This window comes from Misgurnus anguillicaudatus, chromosome 19, assembly GCF_027580225.2.
Source record: "Misgurnus anguillicaudatus chromosome 19, ASM2758022v2, whole genome shotgun sequence".
In the NCBI taxonomy this organism is placed as follows: domain Eukaryota; kingdom Metazoa; phylum Chordata; class Actinopteri; order Cypriniformes; family Cobitidae; genus Misgurnus; species Misgurnus anguillicaudatus.
The window spans coordinates 21730601-21743671 of NC_073355.2; the positions used below are offsets into that span (position 1 = coordinate 21730601).

A 13071-nucleotide genomic window follows, 5' to 3' on the forward strand; every position below is an offset into this window, starting at 1 on the left:
CGCTGTATGTTGCTGCAAAACTCCTCCCTCTTTCCACAGACTCTCTCTTTCAGTTTTTCCACTGTCATCTCTTCCGCTTCATGACCGGTGGGTCTAATCAAATCATCACGGCCACACAACTGTGCCTCCTCCTGCTCTCTTTCTCTCCATTCCTGTCTCTCTTACGTTCATGCTGTCCAGCTTCTTCTTCTGGGTTCCTTCTCTCTTGTTCTGAATCTGGGTCATTTACTCTACCGTGACGGACAGTCTCCCATTATCGCCCTCTCCACCTCTATTGCCCAAAGCAAGAGAGCGACATTAAGAAAGGAGAAAGCAGGTGAGAGAGGGCTAAGAGATGACAGGAAGTCACAGAGCGCCCCGTTTGCCTGAATGCATGCTCTGATTGGCTGCTTGTCTCGCTGGTGTCAGATTCTGCCCTCTTCACATGTTCACGCATCGACATCATCCTCACATGAGTGTAACACTGTAATGCACACACACACACATACACACAAACACACACAGATGCGTGATTGCCGCTGGATGTTGCTGAAATAATGGCTTGTTTTGATTGTTTCTGCATGTCTCCCTCTAAAGCTAATGGACTAAGCATTGTCATTTTCGCTTTGAATGAGTAAGTGACATAAAGTCTATAAGAATGCCTGCTTCTTATGCAGTCTTATGCATGTGTGTGATTATAGCTTCATTCTGTTGTGTCAAACTGACAAGCATGTTGATCTTTCAAGCTCTTAGTTAAGCGTCTGCATTTAAGCTTTGGCATTTGTATTTGTGTGTCAGGCTTTCTTTATCTATTCTCTTTCATTCGTTTTCTGTCACTCATCAGATAATCTTTCTGCAATATTTTCCTTTTCTCCTCTAAATCTCTCTGTTCTCTTATTTTTATGGCTGTCACTTCTGCTTCTTCTGGCAGTAGTTTCTTACAACAGTTCTTTAAACAAATGTATCTTATGTCTTTATTTGAAGAGTATGGTTCCAAAAGGCAATAAATCCATTTTGACTAATTTCGGTAAAAACTTGTTTTTAAGAAAGTGACAAGATGAAAACCACTTTCTGTTGCAAGCTTTCACATAGCATCTTTAGGTTATATCCATAATTTGATTTTTTTACTAATGCAATAAATCCATGACATGTTTTTTTTCAAAAAGCTATAAATCTATTTAATCAATATATAAATGTGCATTCATCTTTGCCATGTTATATTCATTTAGTTGACTAGTGGTATACACGGATTAAAAAACATTAATGGCATTAATGAAAACACTTACTTTGTCATATTAAGAATAGTAGCTCACTAGTAGTCATTGCTGCTGTCATCGGTGGGACGTCGTCGCTGAACTTTTTTGACAGCGATCAGCTGTAAAAATGTTTGGTCCTGCTCGATTTTCGTTGGCTTCGCGTAAAATAATGTAAAGTTTTTCATAAGATCCCCTGGGGTCAATGTGTTAGCATGACAGAAGCTTGATGCTGTCGGGTGAGACCAATCAACCGGCATTTTTTCGTCTCCCCCCGAGTGCCTCTCACGTAAATTATTAGATGTTGATGGCGTACGTTTCATTCCCGTCACAGAAAACCGCCACAGGTTTATCAATGCCATCAAATGTTTGTTTGTTTGTTGATCACGAAGTACAAAGTAGATGAGAAAAACTAGGATTCTGTGTATTCAACACGCTGCCATTATTGTTTTCATTGCGTGAATGGTGCGCTGTGATTGGTTGAGAGGGTTTATTGCATTCTGCAGAGAAGGAGGACTGGCGTTTATTGAGTTTTGGGAAAAAGGGAGAAAAGATGACAGAATAACATGGCGGATATTGGATTTTGCGTAAAAATTAATAATTTACTTGTAAATACTGACCTGATATAATACTGATTTTGGCAGTAACTCATTTTTTTCCTAAATTGCGTTTATCGCGTTTTGGAACCAAACTCTTTATTTGTTTTTCCATTCTTATGATTTAAAAATGTATTTGAATATTTTAAGAATAAATTAATGTAATATGTCTGAACTATTTTGCAATAAATGTGTTATGTTGCTGAGAAACCAAGCAAACCTTTTAAATTAGTGCAGTTTCTGGTTTGAGAAATGTGTTATTTTGAACATCCAGATAAAGATAATAGTTTTGCTGGGTTGAGTGTGAGTCTACTCTAGTTGGCTAACTGATTAGACTCTGTGCTTGTGTTTGTGTAACTATTTTGAGCCGTCTAGGTTTATGTGTGTCAAATGCAGCTCTGTGAGGATTTTACAATGTTAGTGTCACCATTGTTTCACTCAAAGCTAAGGTGTAAATGTGCTGCTTTCTTCACATAGTTTTCTGAAGTGTAGAGTTTCATCCTTACCAGACACACACACACTTACACACACACACACACACACACACACACACACACACACACACACACACACACACACACACACACACACACACACACACACACACACACGCGTTGACATATGTGGTTTATGGGGACATTTCCATAGGCGCAATGCATTTTATACTGTACAAACTGTTATATTCTATTCCCCTAATCTACCCCAGTCCCTAACCCCAATATCACAAAAAACTGTTGGCAGTCACTCTTTAATCTATGAAAAAGTACCATTTAGTATGTTTTTGTAGCTTTTCAGTTTATGGGAACACTTCCTGTGTCCCCGTAAACCATGGTTATAGCATAGTTAACATGTCATTATACACTATTCATTTCCCCGTATACCACATATGCCAACCCCCACACAAACAAGTGATATCCATGTAAGTTATACATACACAAAAATGCTTGAACATTAAAATTATGTTTTTTTATATAAGGTTAAACTATTGTGCATACTCTATATCTGTCTCTCTCTCTATCTCTATCTCTCTCAGGCTATATCTTCTTTGCCAGTCTGAAATACCTCCAATCCCTCTCAGCATGCTGTCAGTGTGCTTGGTAATGTGTTTGGATGTGTGACTGATGCATTACATGACAGATATCCATGTGTGACATTCTTTTTCTGTGCTTAATTTGTTATTCTTTGGCTTTAGAGACACTATGCATATGTGTGTGTGCTGTAAAAGTTGCCATGAAATTTTAATGTTAATAGAATGTAAACAGAATTCTTGGGAAAAACATTTTGAATAGGGTGAAATATTTTCTAGACTTTCAGTATCAGGCAATAGACCCATACTGCACTGCTGCTGTGCAAAACACACACACAATCTCTCATTAAAGTTGGTTTGTAATTGTTGTTCTTGATGATAACAGTAATGTCTGGCAGCAGCAGATATTTACACGCTGTATTATTGCTAAAATACTCAAGAAGAGAATTCCTATTACCTCTGGAATGAGATGCAGAGCTACTGGCCGTCTGATGCCTGGCCTCGTTCTAACCTGACAGGGATACTCTCGTGGGTGCTTGCTTATCTGTGTGTAAGACATATGTGTTAACTGATAGAGGTAAAGACACATACACCTCCTTTATACGTTATCACAGCCAGCATGTATAGATATGCTTAGACACTGCATAAACCCACACACCGCCTCCGCTGTCTCTTTATCTGTTTTTCTCTCTCTTTCAGTGTCTCTCACTGATGGCACTTATTGTCCTGCACAGACCTCTTGTCTGTATACAGTATTGTTTTACTAATCTAATACTCTATCAACAACACTTGGTAGGAGCTGCTTGTTCGTGTACAGATTTGCCTGAAATTACAGTCTTACTTGAGATCTTTATGTTTATGTAGTCCATATATTTGTAGAATATCGTTTCAGTGCTGTTTGAATAATATTCACATCTAATTTATGAATGAGTGTGACAGCTGTGTAATGTGACTTCCATTAGTTTCCACACCATCCATTCAGATGAATCAGTTATCCAGATTTACACTTTTCCACCATTTGCTTGTTTGCGAATCATCCCTCGAGCGCAGCTTTCTAGTAAGAAATCTCAGAAATGCTCCAATGGGAGTCAACATCTTACATTTTTTAGCACTGTTGAATCTAGAGGTCCTGGCCAAATGGTAATGTTTGTGGTCTCAAAATGTTGTCCGGTGATTTAGTTTAGCTTTCCAAAGGAGGAAGACTTTGTCTCTTTCTCACAGACACACACACACTATGCATTGGCCACAAAAGTGTTTAATTGTTTAAAGGTTCATTGTGTAACTTTTAAAAGGATCTCTTGACAGAAATGCAATATGATTTACATAACAATATTATCAGTGGTGTACAGTGCTGTGCATGTTACATTTAAAAACATTTAATAACATGTGTTAACTAGAATAATCACTTTGACGTTGAGAATAAGCTGTTTTTATCTACATACACCGCAGTGTGAGAGACTTAAAAGGAGATGAATCAGCTCTTTTTAAAAACTTTACTGATTACACATTTGTATTTAATTGAGGTGGTGGGAGTGAATAAGAGAGAGTAATGATTTTCAAACTTCTGCTTGAATAAAGTTTGCATACTGTGTGTTTGTGTTGTAAAGACAAGTGAGAAAAACCTCTAAAAAAACTTTTTATTTTCGCATAATAATTTCTCACAGCAGGTTTCCAGGGATCGTCGTCTATTGAATCTCACGCTTCCAGGCAAAAATAGTTCTCTGTTTGAATATTCATTAAATGATATACATCAAGTAGATAAGCCGGAGGGTGGCAGGAGTAAATTTCTGTAATTTATGTGCATCCTGCCAGTGATCTTTTTGGGCTCTGTCTGTCGTCTTTCTCTAGAAATAACAGATGATTCTTTAATTAGCGCACGACTGAAACAGTATGTGTCCATACTAACAAGGAGATAACTAGCAATGACATGTACACAGCAGTGATACACTTAAGAAATAATCGACGACGGGTCATTGAATTATAAGAAAATAATGCACACCCAAGTTGCAATGCGGGTGTGCATTATTTTCAAATAATTCAAAGCACCGGAGTCAATTATTCCTCTTATACACTCTAAAAACAAACGGTGCTATATAGCACCAAAAGTGGTTCCTTGCTCGTAATCATAGAAGAACCATTTTTAGTGCCATATAATACCAGTGAAACACCAGTGAAGCACCTGTGTAGAACCATATGTGGTGCTATATGGCCTCTATATGGTTCTACACAGGTGGTTCACTGGTGCTTCACTGGTGCTATATGGCACTAAAAATGGTTCTTCTATGATTACGAGCAAAGAACCACTTTTGGTGCTATATATAGCACCGTTTATTTTTAGAGTGACCACGGTTACCACAAACATTGCTCTGGTGCCTATTTTTAAGACATTTGAAAAGTTAGGTGTGCGGTTATCAGAAATTAATGCATACCCACGGAACATTTCTCAGCCAATCATAATACAGCATTCAACAGACCCGTAGTATAAATAGTAATAACTGTGTATTATTAGTATCTCTGAAAATCTGTGTATGTGTGTGTTTAAAGGTGCAGTGTGTAAATTTTAGCAGCATCTAGTGGTGAGGTTGTGAATTGCAACCAATGGCTTACTCCACTGCTCACCCCTTGGTTTTGAAACACATAGAGAAGCTATGGTAGCTGCCACCGAACAAACATGTCATTGTCGGAGACAACAAAAAAATTGTCCATTAAGGGCTTCTGTAGAAAAATGGCGACTTCCATGGGGGACCCTCTTTGTATGTAGATAAAAAGGTCTCGTTCTAAGGTAATAAACACATAACGGTTCATTATGAAAGGTCTTTGTACACCCCTGATAATGTAGTTTGTATATTATTTAGCATTTCTGTCAAGAGATCCTTCTAAAAATTCCACACTGCACCTTTAAAGAAGGGGATAGGGAATGCAAATAAATATTTAAAGTTGAATTCACAAATGTTGATGTTAAAATATGCAACAGGAGTTAACTGGCTAGAAAGGTCTCAGATTTACTTGGTGATAATTACAATTTAGTTTCTTGGTGCAGAGGTCCTGACAACAGCCAATTAAATTGCAGCAAAGGGTATCCGAGTGTCTACAGCTCTGGAGAGGACACTTTCTGTCCCAAAAAATTTAAATTATTCATGTTTTAGTATAAAAATGTGTGTGATAATCCAAGCTAAGAAAGTCCTTTATGTAAATGAGTACATTTAAACACCTTCATATATTTGGGCTTCTCAATGTCACGCTAATTCAAATTAAGAGAGAGTATCTGTTAAAGAACTCATGAGATGAGACAATAAATGCCAGATTCCTCTACTTTGTGTCCTGGCCTTGCCTGTAAAGTGGTTATTAGACTTTACAAGCGAACATCATTGCCTAAGAAATAATTTATCAGTGCATATTTAAAACGTCTTCACCATCTTCTGCTGACACTGGTTTAGTGTATATAAACAAAATGAGTTCAAGGTTGATGAAAAGATATGATGAGGAAACATCTGCCACTATTTTTGACAACCAAAAGCTAATGCACCCTCCTACGTTCTACACGTTCATGAATGAAGATCTAACAAAGGCTTACCTTTCTTGAACAATATTTTAAAGAGACAACTCAGCTCTTGCCTGAATATAACTAAAGTTGACCAAAATGTTAATATTATGCATAAAGTTTAGAGAGGACATACCGATCCTTTCAATCTGTATTAATTCTTTATGTATTAAAACTATGTGCCATACCAGCCCACTATCATTACTGAAATCTTGCATGTTTCTGTCTGAGATCTGTCATGCTTACGACAAGAATGGACGAGGGGTGACAGATACAACAACTGCCTCTCACATTTCTGTCTGATTCCTTGTGAAGTGAGTCGAATAAGAACAGAAGTGTTGTGTGAACATAAACAATTATAATGGATCTGTTAGGATCCAATTTATGCACAGCTTTAGTGAGCGAAAGGTCTGTATTATATAAAAACAAGCTCTGCTTTAGTCATTGAAGTGTAGTTGAACCCCAAAATAACACTTTGTTAGTCAGCGTGGATAACAAGCGTCTTTTGTGATGTGGCTTTGTGCTTGCTGAGGAAACAGTTTAGATAAGACTGAAGCAGGACAATGGCTTGTCAGTTCTTCAGTGAGGAAAGAAGCTTATTGGCCAAAACCAGAATACATCCTACGACTGTCAGCGATGATTTCAAGATTGCTGGATGTTGTCAGCAGGGCTTTTTAGTCAATATGAAATTATCAAAGTGTCAGGCTTGTTACCCGAGAGTTGCCGGTTCAAGGCCGGGAGTGAGTGATTTCAGACAATAAGAGTGTTGTGTCAAAATTTGGGGGTCTACTTGGCACAGTGAAGGGGTTATACATTGGTGCACACTCATTATTGAGGTGCATTATGGGATTGAAAAAGTTCACTCGATAATGTCCACTATAATCTCGGACACCACTACAAAATGGCGGTCCTCTCAAATAGGGCACTATTTAAGGGTATATGGAGATAATTTGGACACAGTCCATGACTGTGTGTATGCATGCGTGGGTGTTTGTTTTTTCTCAGTTGGACTGTCTGGTAGCCAGGTTAGTTATTACTGATGCCTCAGTGACACATCCCACCTTATCCATCACCCACTGACTAAACAACACCACCGTCTGCTCATGCTGAAACACACACACATTAAATCTTGCTTAACACACAATCTCATAAACACACAGCATTTTAGACTGGTAATAGCTTCTTGCCCCTCTACTATGTTCCTTATGCGGTGAGCTGTGGATAATGACAGAGATATGAGGAGATAGAGAGATGGACAGAAAGGAACACACAAAAAGACATAGAGAGAGAGAGAGAGAGAGAGAGAGAGAGAGAGAGAGAGAGAGAGAGAGAGAGAGAGAGAGAGAGAGAGAGAGAGAGAGAGATTGTGAACAAGTGCCAGCTTTCTGTTACCAACCTGCCAGGGCCATTGCTTGCACATATAGCACATATACTCTCTCTCTCTCTCTCTCTCTCTCTCTCTCTCAGTCGGTTCTGTCAATGCCTTAGAAATATTCAGTTGTGTGGTTTATGATTTTTGGGACCGGATATATTTGAGGAATGATGGCAGGCTAAAGCTGTACAGAAGCGATAGGGAATGTAATGAGAAATGAGGAACAACGGGAGCCAGGTTGGATTCAAATTAATCACTTTTTCATCTTAATCTTGATATTCCCATTACTTCCCTGTTTGATTTTTTTTAAGCTTAACCGGGGGAGTATTATGATTATTTAGACTAGTTTGCCTTTCTCCTGGGTCTGTCCTGTTTGTGAATGTGAATATAAGTTTAGGCTACTTCTGCTGTCTTTTTAAGCTTTATTTTTTACTTATACCTTATACCTGTTTATGTGTTTCTGTTTGTGTAGTGAGTTTGTGTAGTTGCAGGTTTTTCTGGGTAATTCACTGAGGGTTTACAACTGACTATATAATCAATTAGAATAATATGTGCATCAGTAAACACATCTGGCTTTTGCACACTAAGGATGGGATGAAGAAGAAACTGAAAGTGCCTGTGTGTGTAGAAACAGACAGCGGTTCCTATTTCACCAATTAGTGTGTTTAGAGAAAGTAGAGCGATGGTTAAGTAGCATTCATGCTGGAGGGAGCATGTGAAAGAAGAGAGAAGATGCAATACAGAGCGAAAGACAAGATATAGAAAGCACCGCAAGGAAAAGAGGACTAATGTTGCGTCCGAGCGAGGCAGTATTTAGTATGTGTAGTATAGTGTGGAGGACAGCAAATACAGTATCTGGTAAAATCTATGTGAGAGACAACGCTGCATGTGTTGTAGAGGTCAGATATGTAGATATAACAGGACAAGAGCTGGTTTATGTAAACAGATTGTAACCTGATGAATTATGCAAATCATTTTGGTTTTAATAAAGTCATTTTAGATCTGTTAAGCATATGGTTTTGTGCTAGAAATAGGAGGCATATGGCTCACAAAAAAAAAATATTTTAATTTACTCAATTTTTTAAAGGCAATTTATATAAGCTGCATTAAAAAAAAAATTTGAAAAACAAAAGAAAAAACTTTAAATGTGGTTTAAATGTAGCTTAAATAAATTGATTGCAACCACTTGATTTACTCACCCCGAAACCGTCCGAGATGCATATGTCCATCATTTTTCAGACGATGACATTTTCAGTTATTTTAGAAAATGTTTTAGATCTTTCAGTTAATCAAATGTGAAGTTATGGGGTCCACGACCTTCAAGTCCAAAAAGTGTGCATCCATCCTTCACAAAACAAATCAAAACGGCTCCACGACGATAAACAAAGGACCCCCGAGGGCAATCCGCGCAGTTTCACTGCAGAAACATTTAAAACTTTATAAACCAAAATAACTCGCATCCGGTATATACAGAGGAGTCTAAGATGGCGGCGTTACCGGAAGGTAGTTATTTTGGTTTATAAAGTTTTAAATATTGATATTTTTACAACAGCACTGCGCGGATTACCATCAGAAGACTTTTATTTATCATCCTGGAGCTTTTTGGATTTTTTTGTGAAGGATGAATACACATTTTTTGGTCTTGAAGGTCGTGGACCCCGTAACTTCACATTTAATTAACTGAAAGATCTAAAATAACTGAAAATGTGTTTGTCTGAAAAACAATGGACATATGCATCTCGAACAGCTTGGGGGTGAGTAAATCATGGGTTTAATATCATTTTTGGCCGAACTATCCCTTTAAAGCAACACTATGTAGGTTCCATGTAAAAATGACTTACAGCTCCCCCATGTGGTTGAAAAGCGCAACATTGCCTGGTATCAGACACTCTTCTGCAGGCAGGGGGAGGGGCGGGGCTGTGTGCTCTACCCTCCACCGCCACTTTCAGAGTGTGCTTGTAGCAGCTAGGAGGCTGCTCAGGTTGCAGCAACAGTACAATTTGTCCAGTTAAAAGTTGTTCTATCACTGAAATAATTTTAGAGACATTATTTAAAGGTAAAAAACTACATAGTGTTGCTTTAAAAAAATTTTAGTAAATTGAATGAATAATTTTTTTCAGTGCTCTTTGTTTGGTTTGGGAGAAAAAATTGAGTCTCTTTAGGGGCCATGTAATGATAAATGCTCCAGTGCCGTATACCAGAATACAACTTGTTCGACATGACCTATGTGATATTTTTAACCAATCACAGTGCCAGGAAGGTTACTAACAAGACATCAAGTGTTCCACAAAATCCCTTAAGTTTCTGTCATACTCTGTTTCTCCAGCTCGGGTCACCCATAATTCATTGCTCTTTCCTGGTTTCTGACTTCTTCTTGTTCTCCCCCTCTTGCCCCAGTTTTATCTCTTCTTTTCTCTCTCTCAAGATTACACAAGGTTTTTCACTACCCCATGGATTTAGAGCGGTCAGTTTGTTTTTTGCTGAAAATACAATTTTGTCTTGCATTGCTGCTGCTGGTTAAATTAAATACTTATATTTTAAACACAGATGTAAGATTAGTTTTGCAGTGCCTCTTGAGTGGTATCAAATTGCTATAAAGACAACTGCAAAACCACTCAATGGTAAAGGTTAAAGTACAAGTAAATTCTTTATAAAAGTTTCAGTGAGAGAAACAGCTGTCATTGCAATATGCTTGTTCATCGAATAGCTGTGGCCATATTGTAACCTGTAGCAAATAGAATAGTAAGCAAAACTACATATAGCTATTTATAGTTAGATATGTTCAATGTAGTTTATTAATCACAACAGATCGCAAGTTGGCATAATTTAATTTGGTAGTGCAGGTGTTCCTATTACCTGCAGCTGTATCACCTGTAATGCTGTTACTTGTAGTTAGTATAACAGTTGGTAGAGCAGTAGGCATGTTGCCCTGTGGATTGTGGGTGTCGTGGGTGAGGGGCAAGACACGTCATCCCACCAAATCATTGCCAGATGGCTCCTCTTCCTTCTTCTTCCTCGCCTGTAACCACGGAAACCTACCCACCAGCCCATCTGTGAGGCAGCCCCACCCGATTCTTCTTCCATACAACACTCCCTATAGGCCATCACGAGGGACTAAGAGAGAGATAGAGCCAGAGAGAATAAAAATAAGCCTGAGATTTAGGAAGGGCTCATGGGGCAATCTCAGGGGAAATCTGCAACAATTTGAATTTTGAGTTTCATCGTTTTTTTTTTAAATTGACCCAGAATATGTGTATGGTGGTTAACTTTTGTTAAAGGACAAGTTTTTTACACTTAAAGCCCTGTTTTCAGATTGTTTATGATGAAATAGAATGGTTTTGACTGAAATTTCGACATATGCGGCTGCCCCGAGAATTTTCGGGTGTTTGTTGTATCACCTCCCACCTCTACCATGGTAGTATAGGTGCACTGGAACAAACCTTCCTAAAATGCATAAAACTTTCGTTTACAAAGACGTGAAACTCACCGAGTGGTCAGGGGTGTTCACTGATATGCTCACACAAAAATCGCTGCAAAATACCATTCTATTTCCTCATAAACAGGGCTTTAAGTGTAAAATACTGAGCTTGTCCTTTAAAGTGTTTGCGCCTTCTGCTCACCATATTAGAAAAATATGACTTTTGGAAGATTTAAATGCATTCAAATTTCTGTGTATATATGTCTAAAAATTCTCTTTGTAACTACTCAGTAATAACTTCACATTAATCATTTGTGTTTAGCAAATGTGAGTCTTTGAGCTAAAGTCAATATAACCGGGTCAATGTAGGAAGCATATTCTTTACTGAAACAAATGCAACACTGTAGAGCAAAAAAGCCTCCTTTCGGATAAACTATATCAGCCAAATACATCACTAACTTATAGGACATTGCTAATGCTACCTCTCCCCGGGATCAAACCTAGAAACTTTGTCTTAGCCACAAACCCTTACCATTACAGGACCACCCACCCACAGTCTCTCCTAATGGTCTAAGGTATATGTCTCTGTCTGGAATTTATAATAGTTAATAACAAGCCTTTCTGTGTTTTTGTATGAGCAAGAAAAGAGCAGAAAAATGGATTCTGTGGGTTGTCATGGTGACTGAACCGAGTCTCTTTTTTTGGCAAACAACTTGAGCTTTTCCCCCCGTTGCTTTATCCCCAAAACAATATTTGTTTTTCCCAATATGCATTACTCATTATGCGGTTGCCTTCAATTAAAACAGTTTTTGTGTATAGGATTGCAAGTGCTTTGTTATTTTTTAATATACCGGTAAGATGTCATCTGAGGTCACACACGCATTAATGCAAGATTTGCATCATCCTTTTCCTATTTAGATTTCATTTACATACTGTAGACTCCGACTGCTGTCTGTTATGACTCGGGTCTGACTTGAGCTCTTTCTGTTCTGCCTGTCTGTGGATTCAGACTGAGATCGTTTTGTTTACATTTGCCTATTTCTCGTGACTCTGGATTGTTGTGCGTCGAAATAGTTTCTGTTACTCAGCATGCATACGAGTGTAAAGGTAAGATCATGTTTATATTCTACCAGTACTGCAAGGTGGTTTGCGATGCAAATGAATGCGAGGCTGTAATTGTTAGATGTTTGCTTACATGTGTGTTTACGTGAATGTAAATTGTGTGCGTATGCATAGTTATAGATTCAAACGACTCATTGAATTTAATTTCACAGTCAAACGCTTAATAAGGTTTTATCCTCAACTTATACATCATTATGACATCATCATTATACAGCTTCATTCTCCCATAACAGGCTTAAATGTGTCGTCTCACTACTAATGAAGGAATAGACTAGTCATCTACTTAAAATGATTCATTTTGGTTGTTTTACAACTAAATCCATCTTGTAACGGATGGAAAAGCAATAAATGTCTAAACTGTATCGGCAACTTAGAAGCTTTCAATGAAATCAGGAGACCTAAAAAAGATTTAATTTCTGTTTGTGTGTGTGTGTGTGTGCGTGTAAAGTGGGTAGCGTGGAGCAGGGCCGCTTGTCTTTCTAAAGACTTGAAAGTGGGTCGATTCTTCTGCCTGTTTTGTTGCTGTAAAGTGAAGGGATGAGCGGAGATGCACACATAGAGCTCCAGCACGTCTGACTTGGCAGACACTGTTATTTTAGTCAGATAAAGAGAGAGAGAGAGAGAAAGACAGGCAGAGAAAGAAAATGTTTGTTGCTGGTAATGATTTTCTTCGAAATAAACACTTTAAATTATTTTCTGGTATTGTATAATGCAGTAGCTTAATAACTGGAGACATCAAACACTGTGTGAGTTTTTAGGATTT

At 38.1% G+C, this 13071-nt stretch overlaps 1 protein-coding gene across 13 annotated transcripts in view; it reads left to right on the plus strand.

The window, feature by feature from the left end:
• srcin1a (SRC kinase signaling inhibitor 1a) overlaps positions 1–13071 on the plus strand; it is a 143686-nt gene that overhangs the window by 33492 nt on the left and 97123 nt on the right. For 6 of the 13 annotated variants that reach the window (XM_055191890.2, XM_055191896.2, XM_073857127.1 and 3 more), the window contains exon 1: positions 7866–8005. The exons of 2 other annotated variants lie outside the window; for them this stretch is intronic. In XM_055191890.2, coding sequence (XP_055047865.2) covers positions 7978–8005 — 28 coding nt within the window. In that variant the 5' untranslated portion in view covers positions 7866–7977. Of the gene's footprint in view, positions 1–7845; positions 8006–13071 lie in introns of those variants that run through there. 5 more of the 13 variants (XM_055191911.2, XM_055191925.2, XM_073857126.1 and 2 more) reach the window with 4 other exon arrangements.